This window comes from Drosophila elegans, unplaced genomic scaffold (genome assembly GCF_018152505.1).
Source record: "Drosophila elegans isolate 14027-0461.03 unplaced genomic scaffold, ASM1815250v1 contig_183, whole genome shotgun sequence".
NCBI lineage: Eukaryota > Metazoa > Arthropoda > Insecta > Diptera > Drosophilidae > Drosophila > Drosophila elegans.
In genome coordinates, this window is record NW_024545550.1 from 6,223,235 (window position 1) to 6,245,171 (window position 21,937).

Consider the following 21,937-nt stretch of genomic DNA (forward strand, 5'->3'; position numbering starts at 1 on the left):
ATTACTTAATTTTTATTAAAAGTCGTAATTTTACGCGTGAGCAATTTTGAAAACAATAACCGATAACAGACTATAACAGACAGATATCGAATACAAACAGGCAGTGGCGGGAGCTTTTTGTTTTCCCCTTTCAAACGAAAACAAACTTATTTTTCCCACATAGCGACCAGAACTATACTGAAGACTGTGCATATACATATATATTAACTTTATTTATTTTGCTTATTTATTTATTTAAACATCTATATAAACAAACTTTTTAAAACCCCTAAGATGTGCCCCTCTAACAAAAGCCCGCATGCGCCCCTGGTAATCAGCTGTTACGCGGTTGTTGTGGGTGCGGAAAAAGAAGAACACCGAAAAGGCGGACAAGTAGCAAAAGTAACAACCGCAATAAGATTGCTCTTTGGCCGGCATTCACACTCCGTTAAACCGCAAGGATCATTGGAACATTGCCCCGCACATCCATCAGCCATGTCCTCCTCCTCGACTTCCAGTCCCACGGACAACAGCTCGCACGGATCGTTGGCGCCGTCATCGTTTGGTGCCGCCCTAAATCCAGCCTCCGGGACGAATACGAGCACCCAAAGCAACGCCCAGAAGCCATTTTCCCTCTCCGAGCGCCTGAACTTTGAGATTTACCGTTACTCCAGCTACTCGCCCAACTATCTGCCCGAGTAAGTTTCCCCCTAAGAGAACAAAAATGGATGCCCGGGATTTCGTAATTGTGAAATGCGCATCTTTATAAGTTCCATTCCATTCGATTTGCAGAAACGTCCTCGTGGACTGCCCCAACGATCAAACTTCCAGGTGGTCCGCCTACACCAACAGTCCGCCGCAATTTCTCACCTTAAAGCTTCGCCGTCCCGCCATTGTGAAAAAAATCAAGTTTGGCAAGTTCGAGAAGTCGCATGTGTGTAATATCAAGAAGTTCCGCGTTTACGGGGGCTTGGAGGATGAGCACATGGTTTTGTTGCTTGAAGGGTAGGTTAATCACAGATCTGTGTAGAGCATAATCCTGACGAAACTAGAGCATTTGTATTTACTAAAGTGGTCTGAAAAACGACAACGTACCGGAAGTATTCAACCTGCGCTGCCTCACCGAAGACGGCGCGGAGAACCTGCCAATACTGTACCTCAAGATCGTGCCATTGCTCTCCTGGGGTCCGTCCTTCAACTTCAGCATCTGGTACGTCGAGCTGCACGGCCAGGACGACCCGATGTACACCAGTGCCCGCATGAAGAGCTACAACTCGCTGCGCGAGGTGGAAATCATCAAGTTGTGCCTTAAGCACTTCCGCCAGCAGGGCTACATGAGTGCCTTCGGGGCGCTCCAGGAGCAGACGAATGTCCAACTGGAGCACCCGCTGATCAGCGAACTGCACAAGTGTCTGGTAAGCAGGGAATCTGAATCTTCAACCTTAATGGTTTACCGGTAATAAAAAATCGTTGTTCTCCTCTACACAGGTTTTGCAGGGAGACTTTGAGAAGGCTGAAAGGTTTATAGTCGAGTGCATTGACGAGGGTCTGATGGATGAGTATCTCTACAAGCAGGACTACAAGCACAGCTGGCACATGAAGCACACCGAGAGCGACATGAAGCCTGGTTAGTATTTCGCACTCGAAATAGCAATCATCATCTAAACATCGAATCGTTCAGGCAATCGCGGCGGTCATCAGCTGGTGGTGGATGCCAAAAAGCGACTGATATATCTCTACGGCGGCTGGGATGGTTATCAGGATTTGAGTGACCTTTGGGTATTCAACATCGATGATGATCAATGGTCACTGCTGTGCGAGAGGTCAGAGCTTTCCAATGGACCCACACCGCGATCCTGCCACAAAATGGTCTTTGATCCAATCAGCGAAAATGTGTTCATGCTTGGTCGTTACCTGGACAACTCGATACGAACCTCGGACTATATCAAGAGTGACTTTTACCTGTACGATACGAGAGCTGGCAATTGGATGCAGATATGCGATGACACCAGCCAAGTGGGTGGCCCCCAGCTGGTTTACGATCACCAGATGTGCATGGATGCCGATAAGCGTACCATTTACGTTTTTGGAGGCAAAATACTAACGCCTCGCAGTGTCAACGCCACGGGAGCGATAGAGCCCGAGTATTCGGGGCTGTTTTCGTATCACATAGCAACGAACACCTGGGCACAGATACTTGTGGATTGCCACCACGCCAGCGCATCGATGGCAGATGTATTGTCCATTAAGTCCAGGATCACACATTGCATGGTTTTTCATAATGTAGGTTTGATTCAATTTACAAAGATTCGGGGTTCATCTTAATTTTTTATTAGAAACATCGAAAACTCTATATTTATGGCGGACAACGAGGCAAGGAGGATCTGGACGAGTTCCTCAGCTACGACGTGGACACCCAGGCTATATCCGTGCTCAACAAAGAGCAACCTCATCATGGAACCACCGCTGGCAACGAAGCCAAATTTGAACCCTCATCTGGGTATACTTTGCGAGCCACCATCGATTGTGAACGCGATGAGATATATATATTTTCTGTATGCCCTGTAAGATGCCATTCCAGAGTCCTTCACTAATTCGTATATTTCTAGAGCTTGAGTAAGGTTAAGGATCGTCGTGATATACAACACGTTGATGCATCGAACTCCTTTTGGGTCTACTCCCTGCGCAATCACAAGTGGTCTAGGATATATTACTGCCGCCACAGTGGTCAGGATGCGAACTCCATTAGCAGGATGAACATTTTGGGTGCCAGCAAGGGGGACGGAGCACTAGAGCCCTGTCCACGCTATGCCCACCAGTTGGTGTACGATGATCTGGCCAATACTCATTATTTGTTTGGGGGAAATCCTGGAATCTGCCAGCAACAGCAACTAAGACTTGATGATTTTTGGCTACTGCGCTTAGAAAAGTAAGTACACGTTTTAATGAAAGTATCAGATGCTAAAATGATTGTATTACAGACCAAAACGAGAGGAGATCCTGAAGCACTGTCGGTTTTTGGTGCGCAAAATGCGCTATGAGGAGATGACGCGCCAGGATCCCTTGAAGGCGATGCAGTATTTGCGTCATCATATAGCCGCTGTGATTGATCATAACGATGCGGAGCAATTGAATAACGTATGTTCTCTACTCCCTATATTTACTCCTGCAGGTGGTTACGTCCTTTTACTTTAATTTTAGTTCCACAAACTGGCTTCTCTGCTCTTTAAAAACCATGACGGTAGCCTTGAAAGAGAGTGTACCACACCAGCACTATGCGCTGATGGTGAAGATCTCGAAACAGATCCCGATGTGTCGGCCAAAATAAGAGGTTTCGTTTTTTTTTTTTGCATACATTTTCATTTGTCAATAGGTCTGAGCGTTTATCTTTGCAGACGAAGTGGTTGATGGCCCCGCCACCGAGAATCTTTCGCTGGAGTCGAACGAAAGCCTGATCTCGTCCGGCATCTCGGAGACCGCCTCCAGTCCCAGCTCCTCATCGTGCACCAAAAGAGCACGCACCGAGTGCACTCCCGAGCTGAAGAATAAACGAGCTTTCTTGTTTAACAAACTGGTACAACTGATGCCAGCGAGCATGGTCCAACCAGAACGCAACCTCAGCGACTTTGTGGTCATGTGAACGCCCAAGTGCCAAAACGATTTAATAGAGCCCCGATCCAAGATTATATTTAGCTGATTAAGTGCGTGAGAGTTTCGTTTTTAACTGTTGATCAATGTGATGTTTAGTTCGCTTGTTCGCCCATATTAGGTTCTATGGCAAATGCAAAGCATGACAGAAATATGAATTCATTGTGATAGTTAATTTGTACTGAAGCCCCGGCTGCAGGCAGGGTGATTTTTGGAGTTATTGCGCTAAGACAAAATAGGTACAGTTTGTGAAACGTGTTAATTTTAATCGTTTGTATATGTAAATCATAAGTTTGAAATAAATAACAGTTTTGTAACGTCGAACCATGGGAAACGTCTTCAACATACTTTTAAAAATGTTTTGTGGACTTGTGGATTTTTCACTAACACTAACTGGGAACCAAAAATCAATTATTCATTATTATTATTATTAGTCCAAATTTATATCGCTTAGGTGCATTTGCACAATTGTGTCCTTGACGGCAGCAAACACAAAACTTATATTTTCCTTATCTAAAAATAAATAAAGGACAAAGCGTTAAATTGATTGAAAATCACACAAATACTTTCGGGCCTGACAAATACACTTACTTGTAGCACAGGTAAAATGAGAATAAATTTTTTCATCTTCATCAATTTTTACACTTTCAAACATTTCCAGTATGAAACTTCTGGCCGCAATTGCGTCTTTCTTTGGACCTAGCAAAATAAAAATGTTTCAAATAAGTGTGGCAAATACAATAAATATAAATATATATATAATATATATATATATATATATATATATATATATATATATATATATATATATATATATATTATATATATATATATATATATTATATATAATACAATTTAAAAGAATTACCATCGTATTCAGGAAAATAGTCCACCAAATCCTTAGTCATTATTTTCTGCTCGAACAAGTCCTTCTTGTTTAGGAAAAGAATAACTGGCGTTTTTAGGAACCATTTGTATTTAACTATCGTGTCAAACAAAGCTTTTGATTCCTTCATTCGATTCTGAAAATAAATGTGTGGGTTATTATTTTGGAATCATTTGTTTTTAAGGCTTGTGTAACCATACAACACTATCATCTTCAGCAAGCATTTGATCGAATTCCGATAGCGCTGCTAGAAATATAATTGATGTCACATCCGAAAAACAATGAATCCACTTATTTCTCTGCGATCGCTGTCCTGCGACGTCATACATTCTGTTTGTTAGGAGAAAAAGATACTATTATAAAAAATATAATAATAATGTATAATTTATCGCTCTATATTTTAGGTACCATACCTTATCATTAAGCCATCCAAATTGAACTGATACTCAAGAATTTCTACTGTCGCCACTCGGACACGAAGAATATCCTGCTCGGTTGGCAAGTAAGAAACATTTTCAATTCGAGCTATGTCGTTCAAAAAGCTAAAATAAGATAAATAAAATCACTTTTAATGAACTAACTGGAACTAAAGATATACGCTTAATAGTTTTCAAACCAAAAGAGTTAAATATGAATATTTTGTTGTACCAAAATGTGATTTTTACCTCATCAAAAAATGCTTAATTGTACCTTTTTCCGACAAGATAACTCTTTCAAATAAAGTAATTTAAAAAAACAACTCACTATTCAGTTGAATCAGTCAGCTGGTATTCACTACGACGATCGTAGCACTTCTGGATGCCAGCATCGCCCCAAAGCCTTTTAATGGCACTCACGTACGGATCCTCAAACGTTTCAACCTTCTCATAAGGGATGCTCATTACCAGATCGGCCAGTTTCTGCAGGTCATTCAATTACCTTGAGTACAAACCATAAATATATGCTTGAAACACTTACGATATGATCTTCGTGAGCATAGGAAATATCCAGCTTGTCCATGGCCTTGATCATGGACTGCATGGCCATGAAGATGTTCTGGTAAACCAGCTTTATATACCCACGTACTTCATTGGGTGAGAAGCCTTTGGCATGGATGATACGCATCTGCTTGATGAATGTTGACTTGCCGGACTCGCCCGGTCCTGAAACCATATAGAATTAAAATATATATATATCAGTCATGCAATCAAAGTGTGCTTTGTTCCACTTACCCAGTATCAAAAGTTTAAGCTCACGGCGCGAATTTCTCTTGTCCATGCGCAACTGCCTTTCAATTTCATCATTGATGCGCCTTTGTTCTCTGGCCTCCTCCGTCATACGGCAGTTCAAGTTAACCATTTTTATGGTCCCGCTGTTCCTTGTAGAAAAATAATCCTTTTTGCTCGTTCACTATCCCGAATCTCTTTAATTTTAGCTATGACTCGAAGGCTAAGAGTTACCTCTGCAAAAAGTCGAAGCTTTGATTTTGGTTCTAGGATTGTGAAACTATGGATCTAAGGCCCTTTTTTTAAATAAACCATGAATATAAGTTTGGTTCCTGCTAGGTTAAAAAATATTTAAATATTTAACTACAGAAGCCTATAATAAAATAGTCAATCCATTTTAAGATAATGATATATGTAATCCTCCTGCATCAAAAATTTGCTTTACATATTTTTAATATAGATTAATTAGGCCAATCACTAAAAAATAAAATATTTTTTTATTGTAAAGCAAATTTTTTTCATAAGTTATGAAATCATCAGTGGCATATAAGTGTATGTTTGTACACTCCTCTTATGAGATATTTCGGTCTGTAGATGCCTAAACTTTGGATCATTTGTCACATGCGATAAATTACTTCAGATTGGTTTAAAAAATTTTTTTTGGGTTTTTCTCTACATATTTATTTTTTACGATAAAGTGCGGGTGCGCCGGACTCCTGATGTGTTTGCTTCTCTTGTTACGTGGCTAATCCGCTTACAGTCTGATTGAAATTAAATAAAAATGAAATGTTTTCATATTCCACTGCTTAGGATTAGTGTTTTTATTACATACCACACCACAAAAATAGTACCTGACCGACAACACCATTGATATATGAATTCGAATTATTTATAAGCAACTATACATATTGGGCATTCTGGCCCACTGTGCATTGAATAAAACAAAATAATAAATAAAAGTGACTCACGTTTTCACACAATCTGTTTATTTTTTTAGTTCAGCATTAACATTATATATTTTGCACAGTTGTTTTGGATTTTCTAATGAAGTTTTCTTGCTTTTAATAGCTTTTTTTGCACTTTTAGACTCAGCGTTTAACCAAAATTTGGAGAGAATTTTTGATTTTTGATTTTTTTTAGTTTCATCGTTTTATTCTTTTGTCAACCCTTTTTCAGACTAATAGCGCTATAACGCAAGCTCAAATTACGTCCGTACGCTGCCGAGATTTTTCGAAAACTGTCGGTTGCGCTTAGTTGAAATTATCTTACGAAGCGGAAGTCACTTTCCTTCTTTTTTTTGAGAGCCTTTGAACAGTCAGATTTAGTATTCTGTTAAAGCAACTTCTCAGGTTTCCTTGTACCCAATTGCCACAGAGAAACATCTATTCGCGAGATGGTATGGTCCGTAAGCTTTTGACATTCCAAAAATGTTTTAGATGTCTTAATATCTAACTCCCTAAAAAAAAATAACTGTGAGGGAAAATTAATATTGCGTAGAATGATAATAAAATGTGCGATTGAAAGCCTAATTTAAATGGATCTGACTTGAAAAAATGTTTGTAATGCCATTATACGCGAAATTTTGAATAGAAAACCACTGTGCTGATATGAGTTGAGTCAAGAATTTAAGAAACATCAATGTCAAAGCATCTAAGTACACACACAATCAAATTTATAGGGTCAAATTGAATAATGCGCAAAGCAAGTCAGTTTAGTCCCTAACATTATTGGGACTTATAAAGATTTTGTTTAATTCAAAACTTCAAGTAACAGAATAACTATAAAAGTCTAGTTTTTATTAACATTAAAGTGTACAGATACTTTTAATTAAAATTATTTTTAATAATTAATTCTAAATAAATACAAAGTGCATTAAACTCATAAAAAAATTAGATCTAAAAGCATTTTATAGCAAATTATTATCCTTAAGGAGCAATTGCAGTATGGTGTCCTTAACAGCCGCAAAAACGAACCTAATATTTTCCGTATCTAAACAAAATATGTAGATTTGATTATATGGTTTGCAAAATATTTTTATTGTATCTGTCCAAAATAATGAGCTTACCGGTAGCACATGTAAAATGAGGATAGATTTGTTTACAACAATCTGGATTTAATCCTTGATACATTTCCAATATGAATTCTTGAGCCGCTTCTGCATCTTGCTGTGGACCTGTTCAACAAAAGCAAAACCAAATGATATTCATAATAAACTTAGAACAAAATTTACAGATTAAATTTGTAATTTTAAGGCATACATATGTACTCTATGTGAATAACAATTCGAATGACTTACCGTCGTATTCAGGAAAATAGTCCGCCAAATGCGAGGACATTATTTTCTCCTCCAACAAGTCTGTTTTGTTCAGAAAAAGAATATGTGACGAGTTTTGAAACCATTGGCATGTTATTATCGTTCGAAATAAAGCCTTAGACTCCATCATTCGATTCTAAAAAAATTGCATTTGGTTATTTATTTGAAAACAATAGAACGAAAATCTTGAACCATACAACACTTTCAGATTCAAACAAGACTTGATCGTATTCCGATAGCGCTGCCAAAAATATAACTGATGTCACGTTCGAAAAGCAATGAATCCATTTTCTTCTTTCGGATCGTTGTCCTGCTACGTCAACCATTCTAATTATTAAGTGAAAACATATTGATTATAATCATTTTTAACCATAATAACAAGGAAAGTAATTTTTGTTATTAAAATGTTTTAACCATTTTAAAACGCTGAAGTGGTGAAATAGTTTGGCCTGTTCGGATTTAGCCCACAGAAAACTATTATGTAAGTATACTTTTTTTAAGTTTAGATAATAAATGTGCAGTTGTGTAACAGTGATATTATTTTTCTATATTTTTAATAGATACCTGATCACAAACCCATCCAATTCGAATGGATACTCATGAATGTTTGTTGTCGGCACTCGAGCACGCAGAATATCCTGTTCGGTTGGCAAATAATCATCTTGCTCAATTCGAGCTATGTCGCTTAAGTAGCTACATTTTGTAAATTATATACAATATTTTGAAACAAATAAGCTGGTTGAGTTTACAACCAATAACTCACTATTTGGCCGAATCAGTTAGCTGATATTCCCTGCGACGATCGTAGCACTCCTGGATGCCAGCATCGCCCCAAAGTGTTTTAATGGCACTCACGTACGGATCCTCAAACACTTCAACCTTCTCGTAATGGATGCTCATCACAAGATCGGCCAGTTCCTGTTGATCATTCGATGGAGTATAAATGTACTTGAAAATCCAAAATTAACTTACGCCGTTTTCTTTTTGACCATAGGAAATTTCCAGCTTGTCCATGGCCTTGATCATTGACTGCATGGCCATAAATATGTTCTGGAATACCAGCTTGATGTACTCACGCTTCTTTTCTTCCGAAAAGCCATTGCCGTAGATAATACGCATTTGTTTGAAAAATGTTGATTTGCCGGACTCGGCCGTGCCTTTAGGTATGAGATTATAAACCAATTTAAGATATTAATATCGTTAATGGACTGCAATTAGCCGGCAATTGTCCTTGTGTGATGTTTTACTTACCCAGTAGCAACAGTTTAAGCTCGCGGTTTGCATTTCTCTGGTCCAGGCGCAACTGCCTTTCGATTTCATCATTGATGCGCTTTCGATTCTTGGACTCCATCGATTCACAGCAGTTCATGCTTACCGGATTTATGGACTCACTGTTTCTTGTACAAAAAATACAAGCTATTTACTTGCTCTTCTGATCTTTTCTGGATCTCTTTAACTTTTACTAGTGCTAGTTTCAGAAGACATTGATCACTAACGAATCAGAACCATATTGATTGATCCAGTTGTTCCTACAAGAAGACGATGTTTTCATTTAAATCTTCAACTTAAATTCTCACTTCTCTCAAAGATTAAACCAACTTATACTTTTCATTTAAGAACACTAAAGGGAATGAGTTCTTAACCATATGGCTAATTCCCTTGACACTTTTTTTTTTAATTTGTTGATAAGTACAACTTATACTTTTTACACTTTGCTAAATTTGTATGGTTTTATGGTTTTGGAATGTGCCCGGAAGTGGCATTCAATTTTGACTGCCAATTTGAATTTAAACCGTACCACAATCGAAATATCGAACAAGAAACATACAAATTAGGCAATATTTTTATCAACCGTTTAGCTTAGCCCAAAGACATTAAAAGTTTTTACCGAATTATCAGTCTTATTAGAGATATAGTTTTAGAAGGAGCTTTTTTTTGCTTTGCGTTTGTCACTTTCAGATCCTTCGATCAACTATAACATTCAAATGACTAGCTCTTATCCTAGTTTGATCGGTTTTATCGCTTTCATCCGAAACTTTCTCAATTAATAGAGCAACACAACGCAAGCTCAAATTCACATCCGCCAGCTGCCAAGTATTTCCGAAAACTGACGGCCAGTTTGCCTTTAACAGCTGGGCAAAGCTGAGAATTATATACCACTCCTGCTATTTAAGAGAACGCACAAAGTTTGAGCACTCATATTTTTATTGTTCCCTTGGAAATTCCATAGAGAACCCGCCTCCCAAGGAAAATTTGAGATTTTGATAGCCCTTGCGAGGTAATTTCGGTCAGAAGTTTGTAACGAAGTGAAGGAGATATTTCCGATAAAGTATATCACCAGACGTGTGTTCCTTTAATTATATAACAAATGGATCAAATTTGATAATTCTTGGGTTTTGGAAAAGTGTTCTTGAAAAACAGAGCTTCAAAAATGGTGTTCTTGGGCAATTTACACTCTTTTATTTTAGGCAACTTTCCCTCTTATACTAGCTTTGGTAAACTTAAGGTGTACCATGAAAAATAAGAACATCTTTTCTGGTGCCTGAAAACATTCATTGACATTAATTTACGATTTTTTGTTAAAGAAATCTTGCCGATCAGAGGAGTATATCCTATAAACTCGCTGTATTTTTTTGCGTATTATGATGGCTTCTTAAGATTTCGGGAGAATCACTTAAATTGACTATATATCCTATACCAAATATCTTACCATACGGTTATACGCAGCATTTTCGGGCAGTGCATGCTGATCACGTTACAAAATGTAATCGAAAATAAACGAGGCCAAGTTCCGCTCTCAGATTTCCAATGAGAATTCAATACAATCCACCAGCCAATTCAAAACACCACCCAATCGCCAGTAAAAAGTGCTGTTAGCTAAATTTTTGTAATAAGGACCTTCAAATAAAACACCTCGTGAATTTTCTTTTCAATATACTTTTATTTATATTATATTGGTTTTTTCATTAATATTAAGGTGTACATAGATACTTTTAATTATCTAAAAAATTTGTTTAGTTACAATTGCCACGCATACAATCTCCGTCTTCAATATGATTTGTATGACAAATGTATAGACACCCAGGAAAACCCCGTCCGTCCAATATCAATCAATTCAAATGCTACAGTTATCAATAGTCGGCCCATGGACATGTTGGACTGTCTCCGTTTTGGGGTTCTGTGTGGTTTTTGCTTTAATCCTAGGCTAAGCATGCAGTTCCAGTGGATCCAGTGGGTCCATTAGCTTCTGATTTACACGTATGTATTATGCTTAGGTGCGCAATAGAGAAACGCGGCGACTCGAATATTACTCCCTAATATCGACCGATCAAATGCCACATGCCGAACTCACAACTAATATTTCTTACTGCTTATCCCGATTCTGAGTTTATAGGGTATTGGGGGAAACCGAAACATTCGGTTGATCATTCTCGTTATCGGATCGAGAATGTTGTTTTTTTGTTCAACATTGAGGGAGATTTTCATTACTATTTGGGATTCTTGTTCAATAGTACTTTGCTTTTCAAGCTTTCTTATGTGGAATGTGGTCATTCTTTCATTTACATACATAGTTAAAGTAAAAACTAGCCACCGAATTCCACGCCTAAATGGTTTTCATCAATCTGAAAATGGTGGCCATACTTATCGAGTATCAGGCCCCAAGGATCATATTACATCCTTCGTTCCGCTTTAGATTTACACAAATACATAAATTTCCCATTTAAATTGTTGTCCCTTTTGCTTGCAGTTCTGGTTGAGTTTGTTTGTTGCTTAGAAAATTTCTTTGTTTACTTTGTTTAATCTTAAGTTCCTTACAATATTTTGAAATTCCTTTAGCAATCATCGGATTTGTGTATTATGTACTTGCTTTCTCTATATTGGAAATACATATCTAGTAGATTCATCTGTATTATATTGGTTTTATCATATAATTTTAGTTATTAATCGTAACAATTGTAAGTGTAATCAAAATTATAAATTGTATATAAAAATACAAAATACATACATTAATGATTTATATCAAATTCTCATTTTATTATAGTTTCTTATTGAGTTTAATGTATAGTTACATACATATGCTCGATTATGTGGTATATCTCGGGAAGTTTTCGAATTCCCCTTCCCGAGTAATTTGCCAAATATTTACATACAACTGTCTGACTATCGGTGCGAATCATTTAAATAAGGAACCAATCTTTTCAACCCAAAACACAACAATCTGGCAATACACACATGCTGATAATTTAATTGTTTGGGGTTCTGAACAGACTGCAGTTGTGGGTTAATGTTTTATGTTTGTAAAACCCTGTGGAACAGCGGTTAATCAATTTCCAAAGCACTCCAACTGCTTCTGGAGCCTGTTCTATATACTTTATGTGATTCTTGATAGTGGAAAGGCACAAAATGCTAGGAAATAAATACGAAATCGACCTAAGTGTGTGAGTGTGTGTATGTGGCTGCAAAAACGGAAATGTCTAGCATTGAAACCGCCGAAACATGTTTGTATTTTAAAATGGAATTTCCGCAAGAACAAAACCGGAAACAAGATCAAAATAAATGGGAGACTTTGTCTGCTCGCTGCTGATGCAATTCATTGGACGGAAAACTATATATATGTCAGTGTGTGAATGTATATAATGCCGTGGATATACAATACGGATGGGGCCCATCCGAAATCGGAGCTACCAAATTGGATGCCAAGCCAAATGGGCTGTGAATTGATATTCGCATCAAGAACCTAAACCGTTTCCATATCCATGCCGATCGGGTCTCAAAACTCATTGGCTCTCTGGGCTCTGCTACATCTTTTAAAATACACATTGACTTATTGAAGCTTTTTAAAAGCTAATCCATTGGTTAATCATAAAAATGGTTTAATTACTTTATTTTTACTAGATGTGGTTACGAGGATTAAAGCTTTATACAACACACTGTTGAATCGTACTTAAACTAAGATGCGTATTGGTTTTTTATTTTTTATTTTGTTTATAGGATTCTCAATTCTCCACTCCCATGGGTCTTTTCCTTTGCTAAAAGTCTCGCCGAAGTGTTCTTCTGTGGCCCCGACTAAACTAAACTTCAACTTCAACTTCAACTGACGAGTTGAACAAAATAAGTGTAATAAATTATGAAAAACATTTTGCTTCATATTTATTTTACATATATGTACGTTTCAATTTTTTTTTCATTTTATATTTTTTTTTTCCACATATGCGTAGAGTAGAATTGTTTTATTTGGATTTTTACATAAATAATTTGTTGTTGATGGGTTTGTTTTTTTTCTATTTATGTGCGTCTCATTTAGTTATCCTTGTATATTAAATTAAACTAAAATTATAAAAACAAAAACAAAACACTGGACGCACTTGGCAGGCTCGATCGACTGGACAGCCGCAAAGTGTGTCCATTGTTGCATACATTAAGATCTATAAAATAAGCAAACAACTAACAAAGTTAATGTAAAAAGTACGAAAATCAAGCTATATTTGATAACAATTCGTTTCGACTGAAATTTTGATGGCAACAAAAGTACGTGAGAGCAAAACTTTCCCTTCTGATAGTTATGTTTCTCGACCAGTGGTATATCGCATTTGATTGAATTTGACCTGATGTCTGATTAAATATCAATAAGTTGCATGGATTCTGCTGTTTTTGCATGGGTGGTGGTTATCGACATTTTTACAAACATGTGTTATTATTTAAATGGATGCTCCATGTAAATGGCGTTTTTCTTACAGATTCATATCCTAACTTTTCGCTTCGTTTCGCGTTTCTCGGTTTCTCTTTTTGTTTTCATGGTATTAATACGAATCGTAATTTACAATGAATGGGGCTGCCGCAATACAAATTATTCAATTTATTAATTGTTACATATGCGTTTATGAATTATTATATTATCTGTTTGCATGTATAGTTAAATATTCCGGTAAACAATAGTATCAATATTTACGGTTTAGCTTAATAAAAAATACAGTATTATCTGTGATTTCGTTTTCATTCATTTTATCTTTCAGCTTATCATTTTCGGTTTATTATTTTTACACGCCTTATATGCCCTGAAATTCTAATAAGAAACTTCTAGCATATATAATTCTTTGAATATATATATTCCTGGGGATTCTTTACGAAAAATTTTGTTTTTCTTCTGTAGTTATTTTAGTAAAATGTTGCTTTATTATGCTTCAGTACGACAAAGTTGTTTCAGTTTGTTGTCCCTATCAAGCTTTTGATTAAATTTACTTTCATATTTTTGTTTCGGTTTTTATTACAAAAGTTACTATAGTAATAAATTTATTTAAATATTACAGGGTGACAACGAATAACTTGGAATTGTACTTTGTATAAAAACTCTCGAAGAAACTGCATTTAATTGGAAAGGTTAAATTCACGTTACAGTCCTTCAGATTTAAGTCCGAAAAACCTAGTGACCTAACCAATTAATCTTTTCATTGGGTCCCAATCATTTCTGGTTACTGTCTTTTTGACTTTTTTCCTTTACCCAAACAGTTTGAAAAGCACACAGAATTTGTACGACAAAAATTATAAAATTTGAATACCTATATATTATTTTTCTACGATTCGATATATGCGTAGAGTAAAGCGAGAAACATTGTTCCGAATTATTGATTGTCACCCTGTACTAGTACTTGTATCAGATTTTGTGTTATTATTCTCTCAAATTAAAATGTATACATCATTTCCATCATTTTGTTGATGCTGGATTACCATCTCAGTTTAGTATTCTATTTATGCTACAATTTTCGGTTCCTGATGTTACATTCTCGGGTCTAATTAATGCCTAATTTTCGGCCACATTCGCTTGCTGCTCAATTCTTCTTTTATATTTAGTAAATATGCGAAAAAGGAATTATATGAATGTGTATGTGTGTTTGTATAAAAATCACAAAAATAGTTTTTTGATCCAAATCCAGTTTAGACCAAATTGTATTCCTTAAGGTTCGATTGCAGAATTGTGTCCTTAACAGCTGCAAACACAAACCTAATATTTTCCGTATCTAAATAAAGAAAAGAAAACCTCATTAGTTGATTTTATTAAGTGTTTTTAAGAGCGCAATTTGCACACACGCATTTCATTCAAGAAATTTAACAGACTATATTGAACTTTTATTGAGGGACTTTGGAAAACAAATCATACACATTATAAATCAGTTATTCATTATTCATTTGCATTGCCATTTTTCCTGAAATCCTTGTTGCCAGGTTAGCCCAAATTGAATTCCTTAAGTGCATTTTGCATAATTGTATCTTTGACAGCGCAGAACACAAGTTTGATGTTTTCAGTATCTGTTTGTCAAGAGATCAATCATCGTTCGGTTAGAAATCAATTCGATAGTGTTCAATAAATTGACTAGCGATACTCTACTTTAAACCAGCGGCAAAAGCAAATGCAAATGTTGTACAGACCAAAATTTACCTTTTAACCAGACTTTTAGGCTGAAAATTAGAATCACATCCACACGCTCTTTCTGACCAACACACACAATGTAAATACACTTACCTGTAGCACAGGTGAAATGAGAATAGATAATTTTTTCGGAATCTGGATTTAAATCTACAAACATTCGCAGTATGAATTCTCGGGCCGCTATTGCATCTCGCTGTGGACCTGTTCGATAAAAAGGCAAGTAAAATGTTACATCTAGCGTGGTACTACAGGAACTAGCATATAAATCTACAGAAGATGTTTTGCATTTATAGGCGGTAACATTGATCTCAAGTACAAAAGTACAAAAGGTGAAAATCCACCTGTGGCCGTTGTGAAATGCGAATAGCACTGTCGTTCGGGATCTGGATTGCTGGCCAAGTACTTTTTTAAAACAAACTGTTTGGCCGCGGCGTGATCCTGCTTTGGACCTGGTTCATCGCCGCATAGAATCGTACATAATTATGCCCACTTTATGTGTACCATTCGAAACACTTACCATCGTATTCAGGAAAATAGTCTACCAAATGCGAATACATTATTTTCTCTTCCAGCAAGTCCTTTTTGTTCAGGAAAAGAATAACTGACGAATTTTGGAACCATGGGTATGTAATTATAGTACGAAATAAAGCTTTAGATTCCTCCATTCGATTCTGGAAATAATATATTAGATATTACTTGGGAAACATTTAATTGAAAAAATGTGTTAACATACCTCATTATCGGATTCGAACAAGATTTGATCGTATTCTGATAGCGCTACCAAAAATATAATTGATGTCACATTCTCAAAACAATGAATCCACTTTCTTCTCTCGGATCGCTGACCTCCGACGTCTACCATTCTGTTTATTAAAGAAATTTATATTATTATTGAAGAGCTTTAAGCAAGGTATAACATTACATTATAAGCCAAACAGAAAAACACTTATTTCTAACTAAGAGCGCAAAACACACAGTACATTAGTTTTTAAACAAATACAAAATACGAGTGTTTCTAGCTGTATCATTACCATTTTAATTTCTAGCCCGTCAATAATTTATCGCGTTAAATTTAGTATATATACCTAAACACAATGCCATCCAAATCGAATGGATACTCAAGAATGCCAGTTGTCGGCACTCGGGCACGCAGAATATCCTGCTCGGTTGGCAAGTAATCAGCCTGTTCAATTCGAGCTAAGTCGCTCAAATAGCTAAATTGGATAAATTAATAGATTTAAAGAACGAGAACTGAAACAATAACCGAGTCGACATCAGTCCTACGATCCGTCTCAGTCCATTTAACTTGCTCAGCCCTTACTAATTCCCTAAATTGTATAAAATTCTTAGAAAGACATGCGCTTAAACAATTCTGAAAATGTGTGTTAACATATAGAAACAATTGAACCATAACCATAATAGATATAGAAATTGAAATCAGACACATGCAATGGTAAATTGAGAAATATTGGGTTTGTACCTAAATCTGATTTCTTCTAAATCAAAGGGATACTCAATTATCCCTGTTGTCGGCACACGAACTCTTAAAATGTCTTGCTCAGTGGGTAAATATGCAGGTTGAGCCACACGATCGAGATCCTTCAGATAACTATACATAGATAAGACAAATGATTTAGTTTTCAGTGATTCAGTTTCAGTCGGTTCGTAGGTTTTTTCGTTTGTGGGTTCGTTAGTTTTTGGGCATGAAATGGATCGTCTGCCAGGTAACTCACTATTTGGCTGAATCAGTCAGCTGATATTCCCTACGACGATCGTAGCACTCCTGAATGCCAGCATCGTCCCATAGCGTTTTGATGGCATTCAAGTATGGATCCTCGAACGTGGTAACGGTCTCGTAATCGATGCTCATCACCAGGTCGGCCAGTTCCTGTGTGTGGATCATAATTATGTTGTGATTAAACATATCATTGTTTGGCCATAGATATAGATTCACTTACGCTATGCTCTCCCTGGCCATAGGAAATCTTCAGCATGTCCATGGCCTTGATCATTGACTGCATGGCCATGAATATGTTCTGGAATACCAGTTTGATGTACCCACGCTTGTCCTCGTCCGAGTAGCCACTGCCGTGGATAATACGCATCTGTTTGATGAACGTCGACTTGCCGGACTCGCCAGTGCCTGCGGGATATGGGATTGAAGAATATTGTAATATCATATAGTAATGCAATGCAATTAGCCGGCTGCCTTCAATTGCATTAAGCCAAGTTAATTGCAATCAAAATGCGCCACGTTCTACTTACCCAGCAGCAACAGTTTAAGCTCGCGGCGCGCATCTCTCTTGTCTCGGCGCAACTGCTTCTCGATTTCCTGATTGATGCGCTTTTGTTCCTTGGCCTCCTCCGATAAACAGCACTCCATGCTAACTAGATTTGTGGACGCTTTCGCGTGCTGCTGCCACTACGCTCGACCCGCCGTTCCGCTTAGAAAAAATGTATGCTGTTTGGATGGTGGGATGGTCTCCTGGTCTCCTAGTCTCCTTGACTTCCTTCTCTAACCCGCTGTCAGCTAACTAGTTGGTTGTGTGACGGGCGCTGACCTTAACGTGTCCTCTTCAAGTTACAGATTCAGATTCGGTTTCAGTTTCAGTTTCGATTGATGCATTTGTACTTCGGCGTTGCTCGCTCTGCAGTTATCCTCCAGCGTTGACGATCCAGGCTCTCTTTGGCTCTAATGCTATTGCTAGTTACAGAGGTCTACGCTAAGTCCTTGACCAGATTTCGGTGACTCGGAGGCTGAGAGTGATGGATACACGTGAACGAAGAACACATCGAACGATCCAAGAACATCTGCAAAAGAGGCGAAGCTTTGATTTAGGACTTGCTTGCATAACCGAACCGTAAGAACTATGGACCCATGGATTCTACGGACCACCAGAGTTGTTAGCTCAACGAGAGTTCGCCGCGTTGTGTCCCGTGCTGGCAATTAACATTTCATATTTGCCTGCCCCACCAAGCTGGCCATGTCGATGACGACGTCGGATATGCATGGCCCATGGCGGCCCATGGCTACCCCTGGTTTCCTCTGGTTTCCTCTGGCCATGGCATTGGCTTTGGCTCGCTTCTATGTCCGGTTCTGGCTTGGACACTGTCCGCTCTCTCTGCGCATCGCCGCGGATCGCCCTCCGCCAAGTGGCAAGAGATTGAGGAAGCGTTTGCCAAAGGCCCCCCGGCCAAGTTCATTGCAAGAAAGCTGATTTTGGTAAATATATGGCTTCGCTGGCCACAGGTCAGCGAGAGTGTTCTCTAGCTGGGTGGACCAAGCTTAGAATGACTTTAGTACCCCATTTTAGAATTTGGAGCTCCATTTAACTACCTATCATGATATCATCAAGATGTTTTGTTTACATCTGTATTAGTTATCACAGCTTGGAAATGTGACTGGATTCTGGATTCATTTTAGGGGAAATAAATTAGAAAGTCAAAATAAATATTAGATCCATTTGACTAGCTATCTTGAAAACGTCTTTAATAAACTATAAAACAGTTTAGTATAATAATTTAATATAGGGTTGTAATAAGTATCGCTACTTAAATAATTGTATTTACCGTTTTGGCCTACATTTTGGTCCACCCGAAGAATTGGTTCATTCATGGGTTCAGCGTAGGGCAAGCCTATAGAATATAGCCTATAACCTGCACTGGTGCGATTTCCTCTCTTTTCCCGCCCCCTTTTCCCATATCGAGTGATTGCTAATCCAATTTTGTTGGCGAATACATTGACATGAGTCGGGGCCAGGTTTTCAGCATGGACACTTCCAAATATCGATGAAATATCTACCAATATTTTTGACAAAGTCTGAGAGGGCGAAATGGGAATGGTGGTTGGGCAGGCGAATAGGAATCACTGGAGATCTGGGTAAAGTCATGGCTAGTCGACCGTACCCAGGATTAGTGAGTGGGCTCCAGGCGGAAAACATTCTCGGTGAGCAAAGCTACAAAATCTAATTAGCAGTAGCCGCAAAACTCAGGGGCAGGGGCACGCAATTGGCGCAATGAAGCGTTTTTTAACAATAGTTTGCCAGATATATCATGCCACCAAACCGGAGGGAGAGTAACCCACCGAGAACTGGTCTTATCTGCCTTACATATGTGCACGCTTATGATAAACCAGTCAAAGATAACGTTTGAGTTGTCTTCTTAATCTTTAGACGGCTACTGTTCTTCTGGAGTGGACTGCACCAATTGCTGGGTTTTCCTAAAATCCGATTTCAGATCGGAAATACCAGCTTACTATTACCTGGCTACAGTGCTGAAAGCTTTGAGCTCTTATCAAACCCTTACTTTATTTACAGTGGGTTGGGGTAGTATAATATAATTTTTACAAATTCTTGTTTATTTGCAATCTATTTTTAATTAATATAATTAATTTTGAAAATTTGTGAAATTTAGTTTTCTATATTACATTTGAAATTAAAAATATCCCTGGTGCACGTTTTAAGACTGATAATTTATACAAGAAATATAGTCTCTGTTGTTCACTAATATGTTTTCCATTAATAAGCTGTAAGTCCTAATCAGAAATACTTGTTAAATATTTTTATATGAAAGAATATTTAATGAGCCCAAAGTAAATTAAAAAAATTAGCTAAATATCTAAATCGTAAGCTTGAAACCCAAAAAAAGTGCCTGGCAACAAGTGGTCGAGTTCAATATAATCCCCAAATACTTCGTTTTGGTTTACTTACATATTAATTTAACGGAGACAATATTTAACGTATTTAGACGAGATTCTCCAAAAAGATGTTCCGGTTATCCTCTCGTTTGGTTTTTGCTAGCACTATTTTATACAAAAAACATGTAATTTTTATACGCAGATCTTAGTTCTTCCGTGTTTATTTGGTTCCCTGCCGATTTTCGGTCTGTTTTTATATTTTCTTTTGTTAAATTTAATCACGCGGATTTCTTGCGGTTTGTTTGTTGGTTTTGCGTTTAAATTTTAGTTAGCTTAAACTAATTTCAAAAGCATTTCGTTTTTAGTTGGTTTGCGGTTTGGAAAACGTTTGTTTTTAAGGAACGTGTGTAGTTGGTTAATTATTTTTATTTTTACTGGTGCTTTGTAATATAAAAGTTACGTTTACGTCTGTTCGGCTTCCTTTTTAATGTAAATATGATACTATTTATATATGTAGATATTTTTTCTTTCTTGTTTTCCGTGTGTGTGAGGGCTGCTGTTGTAATATTTTGTTGTCGTTTCTTGTTGTTGTTGTTGTTTTTAAACACCAGTCTGTAAATGCAACGAAGTTTCAACAAATATTCATTGTAGTGTAATTGAAACGGAAAAGTATGTACGACGACGACGAACGCTCTCAAATTGATTTCACACGAAACACTTAGTGGCTCCTTTTGTATTTAATTTTCTGCATACTTTATGCTTCTTGTATTTGTTTATTTTTCTGTATGCAGTGGAACTGCAAGTAAAAAGAGAGAGACAAAGAGAAGAATGAGGGGGTGGCATGGGTGCAAAATAGGAATATGCATTCCGGAAAATCATCATCATACTGTCTAAGGTAAACACACACAGCCCCTCCCTCCCCCTTTCATTTTTTTACCCACCCGCCCAAAGCCCAAACCCTTTATACTTTTCGCAAGTTATTCCGTTGACCCCTAAAGATAGTTTGGTTAAAAACACCATTTAGTAGCGAAAAAATCACATAAATTAAACAACAAACTAACTTTTGTTACAATTCTCAATTTTTTTTTCCTATTCGTAGTGTTTTCCTCGGGCAAGCAGTGCGCACGGCACTGCTTTACGAACGAATACACACAAATATAAGCGAGGGCGTTAACTAAACGAAAAAATTTTTGATAGCAAAGCGATTTGATGAATTCACGATTCGATTCGGCGATTGTTTAAGAATTATGAAGGAATTGCTCAATAGGCGGCACTTATTAGCGAAAAAACGCACTTAACACTGGCTTTCTGGGACGTTTTCGGTGCAGGTAAAATTTTTTCGGGGGGGGGTTTTCTTTGGGGGCTGCCAGGCGGCAGCGGATGGACACCGCTGGCTGGCGGGGCATCCGTTAGGCGGGGATTTCGCTCGAAACTCACAACATATTCGATTTGGCATAGCTCGCTACTCACAACATATTTAATTTTGCATTTTTCGCTAACGTTGACGCACGACCGTAGTTTTTGAGGACAGTGTGACCGCACGGGGAACGACGCAACATACCATCCGACGCGCAGCGAAATATACCAATAAATACCGTACTGAAGTACACCACTTGCAAGCAGTTTACGCTTTCGATTTCAGTATCTTTCTTTTGGAATCAAAAAATACTGACTTTATATACTAACCTTCTCTGCTTCTTCTTATTTGTCGATAGATTTAATAAGCATATAGTTGGTGTTTCGATAAATTTTAAGTACTTTCTTTCAGTGCTGAAAAACGGCACAAAGTGACTTGTATTTAGAATTGCGCAAAATTCAACGTGCTAACCGTTGATTAAAACAA

General features: G+C 37.4%; 4 protein-coding genes across 11 annotated transcripts; 1 reads left to right on the forward strand and 3 right to left on the reverse strand.

Annotated features, from left to right (window-relative positions):
• The first annotated feature begins 312 nt into the window (after nt 1-312).
• On the forward strand, nt 313-3,951 carry LOC108143532 (muskelin). The gene is made up of 10 exons (XM_017268028.2): nt 313-677; nt 772-984; nt 1,052-1,394; nt 1,468-1,606; nt 1,661-2,262; nt 2,316-2,534; nt 2,589-2,908; nt 2,961-3,117; nt 3,181-3,310; nt 3,375-3,951. The coding sequence occupies exons 1-10, from the start codon at nt 475-477 to the stop codon at nt 3,617-3,619; spliced, it is 2,571 nt and encodes an 856-aa protein (XP_017123517.1). The 5' UTR covers nt 313-474; the 3' UTR covers nt 3,620-3,951.
• On the reverse strand, nt 3,873-6,942 carry LOC108143534 (G protein alpha q subunit-like). Its single transcript, XM_017268030.2, has 9 exons — nt 6,687-6,942; nt 5,725-5,954; nt 5,471-5,655; nt 5,258-5,412; nt 4,927-5,055; nt 4,714-4,843; nt 4,496-4,649; nt 4,219-4,326; nt 3,873-4,140 (listed from the first exon to the last, which is right to left on the reverse strand). The coding sequence occupies exons 2-9, from the start codon at nt 5,849-5,851 to the stop codon at nt 4,058-4,060; spliced, it is 1,071 nt and encodes a 356-aa protein (XP_017123519.1). The 5' UTR covers nt 5,852-5,954; nt 6,687-6,942; the 3' UTR covers nt 3,873-4,057.
• A 682-nt stretch (nt 6,943-7,624) lies between these two features.
• LOC108143304 (G protein alpha q subunit-like) lies at nt 7,625-9,646 on the reverse strand. Its single transcript, XM_017267618.2, has 8 exons — nt 9,284-9,646; nt 9,005-9,189; nt 8,796-8,950; nt 8,597-8,725; nt 8,230-8,359; nt 8,015-8,168; nt 7,784-7,891; nt 7,625-7,707 (listed from the first exon to the last, which is right to left on the reverse strand). The coding sequence occupies exons 1-8, from the start codon at nt 9,399-9,401 to the stop codon at nt 7,625-7,627; spliced, it is 1,062 nt and encodes a 353-aa protein (XP_017123107.1). The 5' UTR covers nt 9,402-9,646.
• A 4,537-nt stretch (nt 9,647-14,183) lies between these two features.
• On the reverse strand, nt 14,184-21,666 carry LOC108143514 (G protein alpha q subunit). Of its 8 annotated transcripts, XM_041707350.1 has the most exons (11): nt 21,565-21,665; nt 20,168-20,890; nt 17,724-18,269; nt 17,417-17,601; nt 17,192-17,346; nt 16,939-17,067; nt 16,544-16,672; nt 16,192-16,321; nt 15,976-16,129; nt 15,552-15,659; nt 15,136-15,337 (listed from the first exon to the last, which is right to left on the reverse strand). In XM_041707350.1, the coding sequence occupies exons 3-11, from the start codon at nt 17,839-17,841 to the stop codon at nt 15,255-15,257; spliced, it is 1,191 nt and encodes a 396-aa protein (XP_041563284.1). In that variant the 5' UTR covers nt 17,842-18,269; nt 20,168-20,890; nt 21,565-21,665; the 3' UTR covers nt 15,136-15,254. The 8 variants fall into 8 exon arrangements, with proteins under 8 accessions (XP_017123481.1, XP_017123477.1, XP_017123478.1 ...); XM_017267992.2 differs by lacking the exons at nt 15,136-15,337; nt 16,939-17,067 and adding an exon at nt 14,184-15,048 and having other exon boundaries at nt 21,565-21,663; XM_017267988.2 differs by lacking the exons at nt 15,136-15,337; nt 16,544-16,672 and adding an exon at nt 14,184-15,048 and having other exon boundaries at nt 21,565-21,662.
• Between the last annotated feature and the right edge of the window lie 271 nt (nt 21,667-21,937).